General features: G+C 44.9%; 1 protein-coding gene across 7 annotated transcripts in view; it reads left to right on the forward strand.

Annotated features, from left to right (window-relative positions):
* Positions 1–18888, forward strand: part of RAVER2 (ribonucleoprotein, PTB binding 2) — a 48665-nt gene that overhangs the window by 8846 nt on the left and 20931 nt on the right. For 3 of the 7 annotated variants that reach the window (XM_067001273.1, XM_067001269.1, XM_067001270.1), the window contains exons 1-4: positions 1047–1316; positions 10514–10580; positions 15294–15763; positions 17923–18114. In XM_067001273.1, the coding sequence (XP_066857374.1) occupies positions 1158–1316; positions 10514–10580; positions 15294–15763; positions 17923–18114 (888 nt within the window). In that variant the 5' untranslated portion in view covers positions 1047–1157. Of the gene's footprint in view, positions 1–1045; positions 1317–10513; positions 10581–15293; positions 15764–17922; positions 18115–18888 lie in introns of those variants that run through there. The other 4 variants (XM_067001272.1, XM_067001271.1, XM_067001268.1 and 1 more) reach the window with 3 other exon arrangements.

Raw genomic sequence — 18888 nt, forward strand, 5'->3', positions numbered from 1 at the left:
ACTACTGTTTTTCAGTTTGGATTTTCAGGTTTGGAGATTTTCTTTTGCTCTTTGTGGTCAGGCTCGTATCTAAAAATGGATACAACTATTTAAATTATTCTTCATTCATTTATAGCTATGATGACAACGTTAAACAGCTAAATTTACTGCATTGTAAATGGCTTTGCAAGTTGTTATGGAGAAATTAGGTTTCCAAGAGAACACTTTTTTTGATGCACCAACGAAGACCATGAACTGTTTTTAAAGATGGAGGCTTCGTAGAAGGCAAACCTTCTTTTAGAGTGACCTCCCGAACTACTTTCCTTCGGGAGGGATGTTGCCCTTCGCTTCTTTGCGTGAGCGCTGCCGTCTCTGTGCCTGCACGGCCCTCATTACAGCGCGTGCCTTGCCACAGGAGGGTGACTTTTGCCACAAGCACAGCACCCAGGGTTTGGTTTACCCATTTGGATGTTTTGTAATTTGTTTGGTATGTTTCTGGTGAAGAACAAAATTAGAACGAGATCATCTTGGGCTAGCGCGCCCGCTAACCCTCTACCCGCTGATGGAGAATTCGGGCCCGTCCAACATCTGCTTTATTTTGGTGTGGCCCTGCGGTTCGGTGTCGAAGGCAGAGTTGTATTGGAGGAAGGTAGCAGCAGGGGGACTTTGTGGACACGATCCCCTGCGGGGTGATGAACCCCGCGGAGGCAGGGACGAGCCCCTTCGTGCCAGGGCTGCTGCCCAGTCCTCGGCCTGTCTCCTCGGGCTGCCCCTGTCACCACGGCTCTCTGAGGCTTCCCCCACACCCCAGCACCCCACGGGCGTTCGCCTCCTTCCCCAACCCCTGACTCAAAGGTGTTAGTGCGGGACGGAACTGGGCCCTCTGCACCCACGCTGCTCAGAGGGCTCGCGCTTTGAGGGGGGGGGGGTTGCTTCAGCTTCCCCCCTCGGGCAGCGGGGCCCGCGGCCCCCTCACGGGGGCTCCGCCGCTCTCGGCCTCCCCCGCCAGGGGCAGGGCGAGGGCGGCCGGCGGCGGGGCGGGCCCGGCCGGGGGCGGGCAGCGCGGCGGGGGCTGGCGGGGGCCGCCCGGGCCCCACCGGCGGCCGTGCCCCGCGGCTCCCCCGCCGCCCTCCCAGCGCCGCGGCGGCTCCCCCCGCTCGGCCGGGCGGCGCTGCAAGATGGCGGCAGCGGCCGAACGCGGCTCGGAGCTGCCCGCGGAGCCGCCGCCGCCGCCGAGCCCCGAGGAGGTGGCGAGGCGCTTGGCGATCACCCGCCGGGAGCTGAGCAACAGGCGCAAGATCCTCCTGAGGAACCTGCCGGCCGAGAGCAGCAGCCAGGTGCGGCCGGCGGCGGCGGCGGCGGCGGCGTGGCGGCGACCGGGCGAGGGGGGCTGCGGTGGGAGCCGCTCCCGGGGAGCCGGCGTGAGGGAGAGGGAGGGAGGGAGGGAGGGAGGCTCGGGGCTGGCCGGGGCTGCCGCGTCCCGGCCCCGTCGCGACCGAGGGGAGCCCCGGCGCTCCGCCCGGGCTGCTGCTCTGGCCGCCGATCGGCTTTGTTACCGCCGGCGGCTGGGGGCGGCCCCGCTCTGCCCCCGGCCGGGGCCGCGGGCTGCGCATCCCCGCCCGGGGGGCTCCGGGTGCCTCCGTCGGGGGGTTTCGTGTGGGAGCGCCCCGCCAGCCCCGAGTCCTGCCCGGGGGAGGTGGAGGCGGCTCCCACAGCCCGCTGGCGGCTGGGGGAAAGCGCTGCGGGTCGCAGGGGAACATCGGCGACCTCCTGAGCCTGCGGCACGCCGGTCAGCTTCGCAGCGATTCAGTCGCTTTGTCGGGTTTTGGCCACCTGCAGACCGGTGGGCGCGCTGAACTCGTGCACGAGGTAAAACCTGTAATTACAGCTTTTGTTCTAAGCCGCTCCCCGGGTCTCTTTCCCTTTGCTTTCCCGAGCACAAGGAATTTTGTTGCCCGCGGGTAGGTGCAGCGAGGATTCACGGGGCTCTCGGCAGCTCCCGAAGGTCCGCTCGTTTTGGGGAGACTCTGCCAAAGATCCGCATAACTCGATCCAGAGCCCCAGGCGTGCTCACCGCCGTGCTCCGTGCCTACATGCCGGGTGCCTTCGGTCTGCATGGCCGTAGGTGGTCACCGGCTTAAAAATGCTGATTTTGCTGTGACCCAGCGTGGTGATTTACACGTAGAGCCTCGCTGCCACGCGTAGCGACCTCACGAGCTAATCGATAAAAAGTTCTCGCTAACTCGCAACTTGGAAAACCTCGCTCGTCTTCGTCTTCTCTTCGAGGAGCTGCCAAGCACGGCTGTTGGCACAGGGGCTTGCTGGTGGATCCCCAGCTGCTTGCTGCCCGTGGCTGGCACGGCATCGCTCTGTCGGACGCCCGAGCGGGTGTGTGACTCGCTCCTGTTCCACACGGCAGGTGCTGAATTCACCTGAATTCACCTGCATTCACCTGTGGTCCAGTTAAAAACATGGCTCGTGTACGCAGAAACCATCAAATTTGGCGTTGCTTGGTCAGACAAAGACTGCTGCAAGGAAGCATTAGCATGAAGGTCCAATTCGGCAACCGTGCAGCACTGCGGGAGTTTGCCATTTTGTTTTGGTGACTTAAAAGTAGCGCTTTGGTGGCTTACTCTCCATACGTAAGGTTCTAGCATTCCCCTGCTGCTAGGCTATGGCAGCACCACCACATACAGATTCTCAATTACAGTTGGAAAAGGTGCCAGTGTGATTCTTAACATCATCGAGCTGTTGGTGTTCATGTGCATAGGCAGCATATTCGTGCTGTAGAGAGGAAGTTTCTGTCCTGGAGCAGTTTTGGAAAGGAGAAGTATGTTTGTGGTCAGGCATGTTAAGTATACCTTTGTACTTGGCTGTCAGCTATTTCCAAATGTTACCATGAAGCTTACCGTTTCTTGAATCAAACTAATACCCTTGGTAAACTGTGCAGAGGTGTTTTCTCTGCTGTTGTCTTCTTGAAATGATTGCTTAGACGAGAGAAATCAGGTAACATACTGCTCACCTGGCCAGTTTATTCTCCAATAAGAAAGAGATGAACATCATGAAAATGCAAAGTCTTCCAGAATGGGATTTTATAAACGTAATTATTAACCTCTAATCACTGGGACATTGGTTTGCTGCCATTTGTTGTTACTAGGTGAAGATTGAGGCCAAGATTTACCAAAATAGTTTCCAAGTGGGAAACAGCTTTTTTGCTGATAGCGATATGATTGGTGGAGGTGATAACTTTTTTTCGGAAGGTTCAAAATGACAACCAAACTCCATTTTTTTCAGGTGAAATTAAATAACAAACATTTTCCTTTGCCAATTATAGCTACGTATTAACTTATTTATTTGTTATTGGAGCTATAATCTTCTGTTACCTTTAGAGGTTTCTGACAGAGAAGCAGAGTACCGAAGATTTGTTGTCTCAGAAACCAAACAAACAGATCTGGAAGTGTCAGAAGCCTTCAGCACTTCAGGTGCTGGGTGGCTGTAGCGAGGGGGCAAAGGTAACCCACGCTGGAATCTTGTTAAGTGGGGTTTCCCTCAAAATGCATTTGGCAACATCTGTACTGCTAAGGGAATCCAGAACCTGTTTTCAGGAGCAAGGGCAATCTGGAGAAGGCATTTTGCAGTCTGTTGAGCCAAGGAGATCAGCATTCCCTTTAGGACTTTCTTCCTTGAGTGGCAGTATGTAATAGGTCTGATGGGAGAACAAATTAAGTCAGAATTAACCCAAGAACGTTCTTTCTGCTTTGGGTTTTATAGCTCAGTTTGCAAATACGTACTTGCAGGATTAATACTGTTACAAGCAATTCTCTTGCTACAGCCACCGAGAAAGGTATTTTTGCAACAGACCTGTGGTAAGCATTTTTATTACCACCTTCACCGTTCTTGCAAGCAAAGTCTCCGTTTACTGTTCAGCTGGCAAGTTACTCAACTTGGTAGCGCCCTGTCGCAGTGAAGCCTTCCAGGCGTCCTGGCGAGCGCCCGCGTGCGTCCCCGTCCGATTCCTCCAGCGCGGCGCCTGGCCGTGCACACCATCGACCACGGGGCTCGGCAGCCTGACGCATGAGTGCTGTCACCTCTCTGGGGCTGAGATGAAGCACGTGGAGAGCCGTGCAGCTATATACATACTACTTTTTAGGTTGCTGGAACTATAAAATTAGATAGAAATGCGCTTTTGTTGGGCTGACTGATTTCTGTCCATTGGGTTAGTGCTGTCAGTAGAACAACTTGCCAGATCATCTCTTGTCTTAAAAAATGTTTTCCTCCCTCCCTCAATCAAGTGTTTATCATTGCAGCTATATGAAAGCTATGCTGAAAATGTGTTCAGCTAGCCATCGTATTCCTTGTGGAGCTTACCTGCTCACGTCAAGGATGTTGCGCTGCATACCAGCCTTCGGGTACAGGATGTGCTTTCCAAACCACGGTCCTCTCTCCTCCTGCAGCCTTTGCAGAGCATACTCTGCTGGCTTCTATTTCTTCTTGCGATAGTGGGGAAGCGCTCTCATCAGGGTAATCAATTTGTGTCTCCATTAGTATGAAGGGCGTTAGGCAGGATCCAAGGAATCCTAGGGGGGCAGCGCTATGTGATGTTCTACGGTAAGACAGGCAAGATCGTCCCACTGGTGTCCGTCTTCTTGAAATGTCAGCTGGTGGGTCTGTCCTTCTCAGCGTCAATATCATCTGATGCAATGCTGTGGTAAGACTGAGGTTTGTATCAAGGATCTTTCTAAAGAGCCTGGAAGGTAAGCTTGGTTGTAGTTGTTTGTTTTGCTCTGGTCAATGTTTGGTAATCAATTGGCAATCCCACAGCTGGATGTCTCTTGCAATTGCCTTGTGCCAGTGCCTCCCCGATGAATTGGTTAATACATTTCAATAGCAAAGAACACAGTTGCATGTGATGTTGAAAGTGCAGTGTTGAAAGGCAGGTATCGCAGATTGAAGGCTCCTGGAACTGTCAAAAAGCTGCTCCAAGTGCCCTGGGAGGCAGGAGGACTTTTGGGGGTGGAGGGAGATTGGGAGGGAAGGAAGTGATAACAACTTCTCTCCGTCACTGAAAGAGACACCAATAACTTCAGGATGTGTAAGTGAGGTTGGTACCATACTAAACCAGGGAAGTTTTATTTCGTTGGAGTATCATATGGCAAATGAACTTCTGTGTGTTTTGTTTTTTTTTTTTTGCGATTATCCCAACGGATTAGAAGAATTGTTTTTGATTTCCCCAAGTCATTCATTTTTCAGAGTTAGTGGTTTGTCATCTCTGTCTGATTAACTTCCATAGAAGCTGTAGCTCACAAATGTGATGGAAGTCAGCAGTCTGGTTCTCTGGCATACCGGTTAGGATCTCATGGAGTTGCTTTTAGACGCAGTAGGACTTGGATTCTCTTTCTTGCTGGTCGTTGCTGGGATTTGTAGCAAAATCTCCAGTCTTCACTGCTAAGATCCGATGACTGACAAGGGCTGTTCACTTTGTGATTCCCCTCTTTGCAGGTAAGGAACCTGTGCTGCAGAAGTTGCGCTTGTTTTCAATAAGCTTTCTTCTGCCCCTTGTAATCTTTGAATGCAGCTGTGTTATAGTCACAATTCTGCTTTTCTACTTTAATATCTGAGACTAGAAGATGAAGGGAATGTTCTACTTTAATGTAGGTCATGAAGTAAATTAGGGCTGATTAATTATTTTAATGCCCTGTAGTTCTTCTTTGGTGTGGCAAAATCTAAAGAAAGATGAAACATTTAGGTATTCATAGGAAACTGGTGCAATTCACCCAGAACGGGGATTTATTTTGTGTTTTGGGACCTGATGTGCCTGTCCAGGTTTTTTATTGGTGTTTGTTCCTGATTAAAAAACAAACTACAACTTAGAATGATGCTATTTCAGAGGTTTTATTCTTTCTGTCTTTATTAGCCACAGTTTTTACGTGTTCTTTTTTAATCGAAAACCTTTAATGAACTGTGGTGATTTGAGGAAACGCTCTTTCCCAATCTGTTGTATGCTGGACTTTTAAGTGGAAGGGGCCTTTGTGTTTCAGATTGTCCTTCGTCACACTGACTGCACGTGAAAGGCTTATTGGCCGGGTAGTGAGTAGCCCTCATGCCTTAGGATGTACATGCTTTTTGATTTTCTTTATTGCTTTTCTTTTGTTTTGTGCTCTTCCTCTCTCACATTACCTCTGCAATGTCTTTGTCATCTTTCATGTAGCTTCCGTATAACCTGGCATACCCAGGATGATGAAATGGGTTTCCAATCCCATAGTCTTCCTCTTATCAACACGCTAATGTGTTTTTGGAAGACCAGAGAATTACCTTTTTCATTCCCATTATAAGTCTGCTAAGAAATTGCTCTTCTTCTGTCTTAGTGACAATATTTTCTTGAATTATCGTATGAAAGATCTTTGCAGGGTATGGTCTTACAAATGTGAAAGTCAGTTCTCAAACAAAAAGATGCCATTGCTTTAGTATGGCCTAGAGACAGTTTATGGCCTAGAATCCCAGGCTAGGTTTTATTTCCAGTTTCATAGTTTGTGACCCTGGGGCAGTGCCGAGGGAACGTGCTGAGCAGAAGACTCAGGGCCCACCTCTGTCCTCTTTTCCTGGATGCCGGGTAAAGATCTGCTGCACATCCTGGGCTTGATCCTACAGCCATTGCTCCCAAAAGAAGAATTTTCTTTAAAACAATTTGAAAACTGGAGAATTTTTCACAGAAGAGAACGTATGTCACCATGAGTTTATACGTGCAGCTGGCATGGTGAGCCCAAACTTTGTCTGCACCTGTGCTTGGTAGGAGCAAGGGAGGCTTCATCTGGCAGTCGATGCCCAGGTGGTGAAAATTTGGGGATTTCCTACCTCAGGAATCACTAGCAGACAGGGGATGTTTAAAATTGCACCTTGCACCAGTCCTTGTGTGCTGTTCTCCAGCCCTCTTGTTGGTGCTGTGCACTGCACTTCTTACTCTCCGGCAGATTCTCTGTGATTTTTCCTCAATAATAGAAAATTATTTTAAAGCATGTTGCTCTTCTCTTGCTTAAAACTTTTTTTTTCTTCCACAACAGACTTTATATATCTGTAGTGAAGTCCATGCGGCATGTCATGGACTCGATCTAGTGGTCTAAAACTGAATTAAATGAACTGTATCATTCATAAACGTAATGCTCTGCCTCTTTCCTGCGCTCACGGTGCAAATTGCCAGGCACCGTTGGAGCTGTTAAACGCTTCTGTTGCCAGAACAATGTAATTCAGTATTACATCTAGAGAGAGAAAAATACTTGGTTTTGGGGTGCTGTAATCTTGCATATAGTATGTTGATCCAGGTGGTGACTATATATTTTTTGTTTTTTTCCTTATGCTGTTAGATCACCTGGTGTGACCAGGTGATTTTAATAGAATTAATAGCTGAGTTTATTGATTCGGTAGGTAGGGCAAATGTTCCTGCTAATGACTCACGTTGCTGTTTAAAGAAAAAAAAAATCCAGGTCATAAAGCATAAAGACGGATTGTCTCTGAGGAAGGCATTCTTTCCCTTTGAGAGATGCAAATTTCAAATTGATAATATGTGGTAAAAAGTCACGCTGACGTTTTTCTACCCGAGACAAGACAGGACAGGACAGGCCAAGAATTAAAGTATTTCAAGACGATGTTTCTTGTGGCAGTAAATAATACATTTTGGAAGGGTATCCAGCCTATATTTACTTGTGCTTTCTCTTAACTCCCCTTGAATATATTTGGTTTTTCTTTTCCTGCCCATCCTTAAGTATGAATGGATTACTGTGTGGTTAAGATTTTAATTTTTACGAGTGCTTAGACTAACTAGCTTTTGAAGTCCACTTCTGAGAACTCGTAACGGTTACTGGGGGGCCAGGGTGCTGGCACTGGAGCTGCCACGGGGTTCGTGACGGCTGTAGCTCTTGGTGTAAGTGCCTCCAGCTCGTGCTGCCCGAATCCTGTAAGCTGGCCTGGCGCTGGGGGTGGCAGCGAGGCCTTCCCGTGATAGTGCACCTTGCCCTTCTGTTTAGACGTCGCAGGACACAGTTAGATCGTTGCTTCCGGTGGGTGTCAGCCCCGTTTTTTAGACTACTGGGTTAATTCGTTTGTAGCAGGAGACATTTCTTCTCAGAAAGAGCAGTCAGGCGTTGGGATGGGTTGCCCAGGGAGGTCATGGAGTCGTCATCCCTGGGGGTGTTCAAGGAGAGGCTGGACGTGGTGCTTAGGGACAGGGTTTAGTGGGTGACATTGGTGGTAGGGGGATGGTTGGACCAGATGTTGGAGGGCTTTTCCAGCCTTAATGATCTCTGACCGGGGAGGGAGGAATCCTTCAGGAGAAGCAGTTTGGTAACCGCCACATGGAAGACAGTTGGAAGCGCTCAGGTGCCCTAAGCCGGGTGGCTGCCAGGAGCTGGGCCCAAGCCATGGATATTTGCTTCTGCCATGCTCAGGGGACAGCCACAGCCATTGGTTACATCCCATGGGGTCAGGGCCTGCCAGGCACACACCCCGTTAAATACATTAAAATGGAAATAGTCTTCATTCTTTTCTAGCAGGCACCAGCGTTGGAAGGTAAGGGTGAGATTTACAGAAGCGCCCGAGTCGCTCTTTTAAATAAGACGCGAGCTCAAAAGTTGGCTTCGTACTTCTGAAAATATTATGGAGAAACTTAGTCTAATGTACACAGATATGTAGATATCTGTTTAATTTGAAGGAGTATATATTTGCTTAAGAGTCGACGTGCTGTGTTTTATTTTTGTAAATTGTCTCAAACTGTCTTTATGTGAAAAATGCCCTCGCCAAAATAATACCCGGACGCAGTCAGGCAGTTGCAGGTCTCAGCCCCACAGCGGGAGTGCAAGACGCTAGCAGTGTGTGCCGCGACCTGGGCAAACCGCTGTTAAAATCCTTACAGTGGCCTTTTAAAGTGACTTAGCTTAAACTAGGTTATCGTTTTAAATCTTCTTTTTGTTCTCATAATTTTTAACATGAAGACCTCATGATTATCCCATGAAGATAAGTTTGCTACAGGCTATTTTCCCTCTCAATTAAAATTTCAAACAGTTGCTGGGAAATCATCTGGCTCACACAAAAGACCTTCAAGAGAGTGTTACGAGCCATTTGAAATAGCATTTCCTGCTACTTAACCGCCAGATCAAACTTTCAATGTTACTCTTGTGGTATATGAAATAAAAAAGGGTGACTGTGTCCCCCTTTTTCTAATCAGGACAGGATCAACTTATGTGGTGTCTTTGTACAGTTGAGCTGTACGACTTCACAGAAAGTGTCATTTCTCCTCAGTATCAAGGACCTCAAGGACCTCTCGTTAGAGAGCTGCCCTCAGCCAAGTCACGTTCCTGACTCGGGTCTTCGCAGTGTGCCTGGCTTATTTTGCTTTTCAGAAACCATATCCTTATCACGTCTGATTAGGGTGGCTGGTAGATCGAGAAAACAGCCATATTTTATTAATGCAGTATTTGACAGCTGTTAACTAGTGAAACTAGAGATTGGCGTCCCTTTGACTAAAAGGGGTGCACCTGATACCAGTCAGAGAGCCCAATTAACCCAGGCTGTATATCGCTGAATTAGCCCACTGGCAAGTTGGCTGGTCTGCTGGAAATTGGCTGAACTGAAACTTTCAGACAAAGTTTGTTGATTACTTTGATACTCAGATGGTCTTTTGCTATCACGTGTGGGACTTACCCAACTGAAATATAAACATGCCCGAAGTATTGCTCTCTTCCTAGGGGTGCTTAATGTCCATCTCTGCATTCTTGCCACTGAGCTGATAATAGTTCGTGGGTTTTGTGGGGCACAGGCACGTGTTTTGCTTGTGTTGGGGAGCAGCTTTAGCAAACTAACACACCTCTTGCACTTGTTCCTACCCCGCCTCTCCCACTCCCCTGCTCTTTCCCCATTAGTTAGTGGGAGCAAATAATGCCGTTGGGGTTGATTCTTCATTGGACACCTGTGCAGTAATTGATAAATGATACTTTCTGTGGGGTATTCTGGGCAGGATTCACTGCTGCTTGAAAGAATATTCATTATTAAAAGAGCAAAAATCTGCTAAAGTGAACTTGAGCAGTTAGAGGAAACTAAAGCAGCTGTTTTATTTTATTACAGTGTTGCCTGTCCTCAATAAGTTGCATGATGTGATGTTGCTGATATCTCATCTGTGTGGCATTTTAACTCTACTAGCTGTACTTTTGAGAAATAGTTTGGTGGTTTTTTTGCTATTTAATGAGCTGTGATGTTATTTGTCTTTATCAAAAGACAGTCAGCAGGACAGCCTGTTGTGCTTATGAGACGTTGTATAATGAAACGTAAATTAATCACATTCAGTAAGCCAATTCTTTACATGAGATAAAAACATTGCTGTAGTAGTATAAGCAGCTCTTCTGAAAACAAATATTTGATAGTGTTTCTATGGTAAAGTTTTGTGTTTATCGGGAAAGTTTTTGTTTAAAAAGTGAAGCTAAATTTATACACTTATTTATTTGGTCTGGTGAATTATTTCTCTGATGTTACTTGTACTTTTCTCTTTCAGGAAATCCATGACTTATTTAAAGATTATGAAATAAAGTACTGTTATGTGGACAGAAATAAAAGAACAGGTAAGAAATTAAAATCTTCCAGTGTCACACATTTCAATTCTGTGGTGAAACTAGTGAGGAATATTGTCTGCTATGCATGAAGTCATTAACTTGTCTGCCGGCATGTAGCCTGATTGCCCCTTGGCTGTATGCTTTGTCAGCCTCTTCTGAAGCCAGTGGAGAATTGGAAACTCTATTGATAGTAGTGAGAAGTAGGTTGGCCCTGTATGGTATCTATCAGGCATATTCCCCTCAGTCAGTGTCTCTTTGAGACTAATCTAACCTCAACTGTCCAAATTCCTTTGAAAAACTAATCCTGAGGCTTCTCTTAGGACAAACCTTCACATGTGCATATGACTTGATCAGAGGAAAACGTACCTAGCTCCAGATGCATTTGTTTCAGGTAACATGAGCCAGAAGTAATTTAAAGGAATACTTAAGTCTTTGAAGGAAACATTGACCTGCATTAAGTCTTGTATTAGCTAAGTCAGATCTTCCATTTACAAATCAATTCTCTACATTAGGGGAGTCACGGATTTTTAGCACTTCTGAGTACAGAGCTGGACAAATGTTTCTCTACATGATCCTGTACATCCAGATTGCCATAGATATTACAGCCTGGATTACCTCAGGAGGTAATCTTGGATTGAAGGACAAATGTGGTGACTGTGGCAAATTGCTGTCAGGATTTTGCTAGGATAATGATGTTTCTGACGCCTGTCCTTGTAAGACTGTGTTTGGTGTGATGGGAAATTTTTTAAAATACAGCTATTAACATCTCCTGGGTTACAGCATCTTAACTTGATGATATACAACCAAAGAAGTTCTTCTGGAGGTTTTCACAGGCCCACCTCTCAAGCCTGTCCATGTCCTTCTGTGGCATCCCTTCCCTCCAGCGTGTCGACCACACCACGCAGCTTGGTGTCATCAGCAAACAGGCCGAGGGCGCGCTCAATCTCACTGGCCACGTTGCCAGCAGAGATGTAAAATAGTACTGGTCCCACTACTGACCCCTGAGGGGCACCACTCATTCCTGGTCTCCACTTGGACATCGAGCCATTGACTGCAACTCTTTAAGTGTGACCGACCAGCCAATTCCTTACCCGCCGAGTGGTCCATCCATCAAATCCATGCCTCTCCAGTTTGGAGACAAGGATGTCATGTGCGACAGTGTCAAAAGCTTTGCACAAAGCTACGGGGATGACATCAGTTGCTCTTCCCTTATCCACCAACACTGTAAACCCGTCATAGAAGACCACCAAATTTGACAGGCATGATTTGCCCTTAGTGAAGCCATGTTGGCTGTCACCAGTCACCTCTCTCCTCTCTGTGGTGATGGCCATAGATATTGTAGCGTGAACTACTTGCGTAAGGAACTCCATTTGTATTGACTTTTTTTAGATACACTTAATGTCTTTTTAGTTTGATGGACATAATCAGAACTTGTAGAGCTCTGAAGACCTTCCCAATGAGATCTTGTAAAATTTTCCAGAGTAAAAATAATGTTTTCACTTGATTACGCAAACTAATTTAAAATAGTGATAAACACAAGGAAGAAGTCCTTAATGACCTCAGAACATTTTGAAAAAGCATTTTTATCTTAAAAAAGATGAGTCTTTTTAAAATTCTTTTCATATATCCTTATATTCTCTGTAAGTATTCCTACATTACCAAGTATTATGCTGTTACAGAAATATGTCAAAATGCTGGATTGCAAAGGAAGTAATGTAGATAGCCCAGGAGTATTTTAATCTGTCTGAGAACCAGATTGTTGATTTCCATGCCTTCTCATCTTTATCTGATTATCGATACATCTCTTGAGTTACTGCAAATTGTAAAATCCACTGCAAATGCATTGTTTGTGTGTTTGTTCAAGTTAATTGCTTCAGGATGTGTAACAACATCCCCTTTGACTAGAACAGCAGAACTGAGATCTCAAATATTACATGTTTGCCACCAAAGTTTTACTTGCTTCTTTTTCTTTGCTACAGGATAGGTACAGTTACAGCACAGATCAGAACTTGCTTTAAGAACCCTGTGAATGTTTATATTTTATTTAGAAATCTTCGTTTTATATTGTTTTAACTTCTAGTTATTTAGACATGAAAGAAAATAGCATTTCTGCCTCTGAATGGTGTCATCTTACAATTCATTTGCTTTTTTCACATGTGCAGCGATGTTAGTGGAAACGGATGATTAATAGGTGATCTGGAATAAAAGATGTTTTCTGTTTAAAGAATAATCTTGCAACCAGAGCTTCCTGGAGTTGAATTTCAGGAAGCGATTGTATTGCAGTATGGTAGGTTTTGCTGTGACTAGCACAAATCTACCCGTAGTCATGGTGTGGTAATTGATAGCAAGGAAAGCAGAAAGCTAAAAAAAAAAATATGCTCTGTTTAAAGGGGAAAAAATTAAAAAGCATTGTGTAATAATTGTACTAGGACATCTAATTTATGACAAAGAATTCTGTGCTGCTGTTAGGTTCAGGATAGCTAGAAATATTCTGTGCTTTTTGGCTTGTGTGACTCTTATAAAAGTGATAATTGTGTACTGAGGAGGAAAGTATTGTTTATACTTGTTTCTGGACAACTGAGACTCCAAATTTGGGTGTAGGATAAGCGCAGTTTTCAGGCTGTGGTTTCAGACACGTTTCTTGCACTGAACAGTATTGTTGCTGCCGACTTGCAGCATATTTATTTATGAATATTTATTCAGTGTGGCAGACACTTAGGGGTGGCGTTTGAAGAGTTGAGGGTGAAGCCTGAGACAAAGTGTGAAGGGATAACAATACCTTTTGTGGGTTACCTTTCCAATTTCATTTTATTTTCAAGTTAGAATGTTTTAGCTTTTTGAGTGCTTCCCAAAGAAATTAATTCTAGACATGTGTAGGAGCGGTTTAATATTTTATGCATACAAAGGATTGAAGTGTAAATATGGCCTCAGGGCTGAACAATGGGTATTATTAAGTTTCCATTGGTCTCTGTGGGAGAACAGCATACAGGAAATCAGCAGGAAACGGCTAAAAGATACTTCAGCACAATTCATAGTGGTTCTCATTACATTTTATTAAGGTTACACAGACAAATTCATATAGCAAGTGTGGGGTGTTGCAGAATTCTTGTCCGCAGCTGATGGCGCCATCTGCTCATCTGTAGGACTGTCCTGTAGGTAGTTAACGCGTCTCCAGCAGTGCGTCAAAGAGAGGTGGCCAGCAGCTTGGTATCATGGGCTCGTGTCCATGTCCAGCGCTGAGGCTAGCAGAGAAGCAAGCAGTAGCACCATGCCAACCCCTGTGTTGTGCCACCCACCGTCTCACCAGCCCCACTGTGATGTGGCCGTGACATCACCAGGGCCTGTGCCAGCAGCACAATATGGGAAGGGGTTAGGAGTTGACCTTCCTTAGCATATGGCCATGGAGTCCATGGATCTCTGCTGTAAAATGTTGACACGTCTCCAGCGACGCGTCTCGTGTCCATGTCCAGCACTGAAGCAAGTACTGGCAACAAGAGAACCAAGTATAACACCAGGCGTCTCCTGGGCCCGCCATGTCACTAACCCCACTGTGATGTGGCCGTGACATCAGTGGGGCTGGTGCCAGCAGCCCAGTGTGGGAAGGGGTTGGGTGTTGACCTTCCTTAGCATGTGGCCATGGAGTCCAGGGATCTCCTGTAAAACCTTGAGCCGTCTCCAGCGGAGTGTCTTGCTCTGTCCTTTTCCAGGCTTCTCTCTGTAATTAATAAAATAATAAGAGAAAGCAACTGAAGGGGAGCACCAACCCTCCATTGCCACGATAGACCTTTGCCCTCTCAGCCCGAAGTTGTCTGGCTGCTCCTCTGCCAGACTGACCAGACTGGCCTGCTGCAGCCCCTTTTATAGCCGCCAGGGCTGGCCGCATCACGGGCTCCCCCTGTGACATGGCCGCCGCCAACATTCTGTCCCCTGTGACATGGCCATGGCATCACCAGGACTAGTGCCCCCTGAAGAGATGAAACGGTTAAATAAAATAAAATAAAGTAAAATGCAGTAAAATAAAATAAAATAAAAGTATAATAACAAACAACAGCCGCTTGTCATTCTGGGGAGGGAAATTCAGTAGCTGCAAGATCGGTTTGAAGGTCCGCAGCTCAGCAAAGGTTAAAAGAGAATCAAATCCTGCAGGTACTACCCACTGCCACGTTTTAAAGATTTGTGTGGTACCTGCTGCTGAGATTTGTGGGCCTGAAGGCTCAACTCCAGCAGAAAAATGTTTACTGTCTGGAGGTGATGCTGCATGCTTTGGGTCTGAAAGATGTCCAGCGCCCAACCCTGTGTCTGCAAGTGGCTGACGGTGCTGAGGATGTCTCAGCCAGAGCTGTAAACTTGCATCTTTCTTTCCCTTACATGAACCAAAGATTTTGCCAGGGGCTGTCCCGTGCTGCGCGCTTGAGTGGGACTCAAGAACAAAACCCATAGGTTATCTTCATCTGCTTGATTCACTGCAGACTGTTACATCCCCTATAGAGGAGGGCAAGAAGATGGCAAGAGGCAGCAGGCACAAAGCAAAACACAGCGGGGTTTCCTCTGAACATCAGGAAACATTTTGGTTTTCCAAACTTAATAATTTAGTAATTCCAAACTAAATTTTTCTGTGACTTCTATTGGTGGGTTTTGGGTTGTTTTTTTATAGAGGCGAGGGGGGCTATAGTGATTATTTGTAAAGTAATAAGCGATGTAACTTGTTTTGGTCTCTTACAGCATTTGTTACTCTGTTAAATGGAGAGCAGGCTCAAAATGCGATTAGGAAATTTCACCAGTATTCTCTTCGGGGAAAAGAAATATCTGTGCAACTCCAACCAACAGATGCTTTGCTGTGCATCACTAATTTGCCCATTTCATTTACGTTAGAAGAGTTTGAAGAACTTGTGCGTGCTTATGGCAACGTTGAGAGGTGTTTTTTGGTGTATAATGAAGTTACTGGCCATTCCAAGGGCTACGGTTTTGTGGAATATATGAAGAAGGACTCTGCTGCGAAGGCGAGACTGGAACTTCTGGGGAAACAGTTAGACGAGAGCACTCTCTTCGCTCAGTGGATGGATGTGAACCAGCTGACCACAAGTCTTATTCACTCCAAGTGCCTTTGTGTAGATAAATTTCAAAAAGACTACGCTGATTCAAAAGAACTGATGCAGGCTTTCTCACTGAAGTATAAACCTGTATTCTGCCAGGTATGTTGAATATGTATCTTTTGGAAGACCAAGGTCATGATTTAAATAGTTCTGTATTGGTGTACTTCACTGCTTGCAATCTTATCCTTTTATTTTCCACTTAAGTGGTGAGTGAGCATGCATCTGCATTGCAAAATATGATGTGGTACAAATGTTTTATTGGTCCGGGTTCACAGTGATTGTTACATGTCATCTGGGAATTCTGCAGGAGACCGCTCCTGTTAAGCACCAGTAAAATGTTTATAGCACATCCCCTTCTCATGTATTTTATGGAAAATCATTTTAGAAATATTTTAGAGAGCTTCTAAAGTAAATGTTGCTGATGGTTTTATTGCTCAGTAAAGCAAGCCAGAGTGTGTGAATGCTGTAAGTGCGACAGTTCAGGGAGATCAGGAAGAATATATATATATAAAATTAACACATTTAAGAAACCTCTGCAAATATTTGATGAGTTTTTCTTTAACTGGGGAAAATGAGTCACTGGGCTTGATGGGGATAGAAGTGCTGCATCTTTTGGAAAGCTTGCAGGTACAGAAGAGGTAGATCCTTGCTAGCCTTTGCACACATAAAGGTTTCCTTTCTGTCTTTATGGCTTGTGAGATACTAGACCACACATAAAATGTTTCTCATAGAAGTGCTGCAGACAAACACACCTAGACAGACAGTAAAAAGAAAGCTTTGTTTGTGGTCGCAGTTGGGTATGATTTCACTTGTTTTTTGTTTTCTTAAGTATCTGGGAAGGCTGCTTAGGGATTAGCTTCAAGGATAAGTAACCAGAGACTTTCAGCATCCAAGACAAGAAGGTCTGTCGGGCTGTCTGGCCTGACCCACCTGTAGGGCAGCACGTTTTCCCTAGTGCTGTTTTGGAGCCCCAGTAATTTGTTGTCAGCTAACCATATCCATATACTTGCTTGATCCAAGTACATGGGGAGATGAATAAATTGCAAGTAATTCTTTCCAGAAACTGCCCATCCCTTGTTATTTTGTACTCGTGTCTGTTTCCCGGATTGAATGTATCTGACTTCTTCTTCACTTCACTGCTTACTAGGGTAAGCAGCCAGTGCTCCCCAATATTTTCTTCTGAAAGAAGGTATTGCGTGCTGTAATGAAGTCACTTCCCTAATCTTTTTTTAATTAGCTAAATACATCGATGTTTTAAAGTCTTCTAGTTTGGGGCATTCTTCCAGCTGTCAGATAATCCAGAGGCTGTTATCAGCTTCCCCAGCAATATTTATCAAGATATGTGTGTTCTTTAGAGCTCTTTCTGGAGGTGAGTCTTTAGCAATGGCATTGAAGATTTGACAACCCCTCTTTCTTGAAAATCTCTGAGATTTTTATTTCAATTGTTACTGTAAGTTTATGCAGCCAAACTGTTGGGAATAGGCTGTGGGTTTTTTTCCAGTAAAATCTAGAGAGGTTTTTACTTTTCCGCTTCGCAACCAGTGTCAGTGTGTCATTTCTGATCATTTTGGGAGTGGATATTTTTGCCTAAGCTTTACTCCCTCCCTTTTCACTCTCATTTTTTTGTTTGATTTAAATCTGCTCATTCTGTTATAAAACTCTGCAAACAAAGGACAGAGCATTGTTTGACAAGTAAGCCTGTTTCCAGTCTGCTTGATTGATCAGTCTGGCATCTTCTGTTGGCACTAAATGCAGCCACAGACTTCAGATTCTCCTAAAAGGCAGTATATAGCAGTAGAATTTGCATTGTTACATGTTTCAACAGCTATCATGCAGTCTGATGAATGACATTTTTGTTATTGTAGTCTGAAAAACTGAACAGTAAAGAGTTTATAATTCTTATCCTGCAAAAAAAAAATAATTAAAAAATGTAGAACACAGCTGTATTTAAATTCGTCTTCTCACCCTTTTTATTCTGTAAAATAACTGTTAAATATGTTTCACAACGCAGGTTCTCCATGAGATTACATGGAAGTTAAAGTGGTAATTCAAGTAGACACAGCATGCATGCCAAACCTAATATGAAGCTATGATACTTATATTTAGCACATTTGAAAAAGAAACATACTAATTTGGGTAGGCATTAACGTGGTACGTCAACTTTTAGCAAAGTATTTTGCAGGGGATAGGTGAAAATATTTCAAGACGGTTCCTGAAATTCTCCGTTTCGCTCAGTGTGCTGTGAAATGTTGTTTCAGTTTGCTCAGGATGAAGACAGCTGTATTGGTGACTTTGCAGTGGTTGAGTACGAAACTGCAGAGCAGGCTGAGAAAGTACAAGAAGTCACCGATGGCATGATTATCAAAGGGAAGAGAATCCAGGTGTCCTACTGTGCTCCAGGAGCGCCAGGCAGAAGCACGTTAGCAGCACTTATAGCAGCACAAAGGATGGTAAGATTTTGCAAATCTGTTTTCAGAATGGGTTTGTTATGCCTTGAGCAACATGTGTTGTGTCAAAGGGATTCACCACTTTGCATTACAAAAACTGGCCAAGCTTCTGGAAGCCTTAGCTGTTTGGGGTTTTTGTTTGGTTGTTTGTTTTTTATCTAGTCAGCCTAACTCAGTCTCTTTCCTAGGCTAAAGAAGGCAATACACTGCAAAGAGGAAGGCTGAAATATGGTTAGAAGATATTACAAAGTTATACTTGCATAGCTTTGGGATTTTATTAAAATCAATTTTCTGCAAGAGAAGTTGTACTAGTTCAAAAGAAAAGTAAATTGAGGTGGAGACATTTGATGAGCTAAAACAGAGTTTTAGTTTTGGTTTAAAACAGGCAAGAATTTGTCAATTTTAAGATAAATTTCAAGATAGGAGAAATAGTTTAATTTCATGCTCAGTATAGAAGAAAGCTTTTTATACCCACTTGTCATATCAAATTATTTCCTAGAAAATTGGATTTGATAAGTGTTACAAGAAGCTGTCTTAAAAGTAGAAGCAGAACAGTTTCATTACTTCTGAGAGCTTTAGCCCACATCTTTATAAAAGTGATGCATGGTGCTATTACAAGATAGCACGAGTTGTTGTTAACACTGCATTTCATATCCTCCTTTATTGATAACACTTCCTTGGTTAAAAGGGAAAAAAGAAATGCCTCTCAGGAAAATAATATGCTTGAAGTTTTGGAGGAGTAGTTAGTTGTTTCCTTTGAGGGAAAAGGAGCAGGGA

This window comes from Anser cygnoides, chromosome 8, assembly GCF_040182565.1.
Source record: "Anser cygnoides isolate HZ-2024a breed goose chromosome 8, Taihu_goose_T2T_genome, whole genome shotgun sequence".
Taxonomy (NCBI): Eukaryota; Metazoa; Chordata; class Aves; order Anseriformes; family Anatidae; genus Anser; species Anser cygnoides.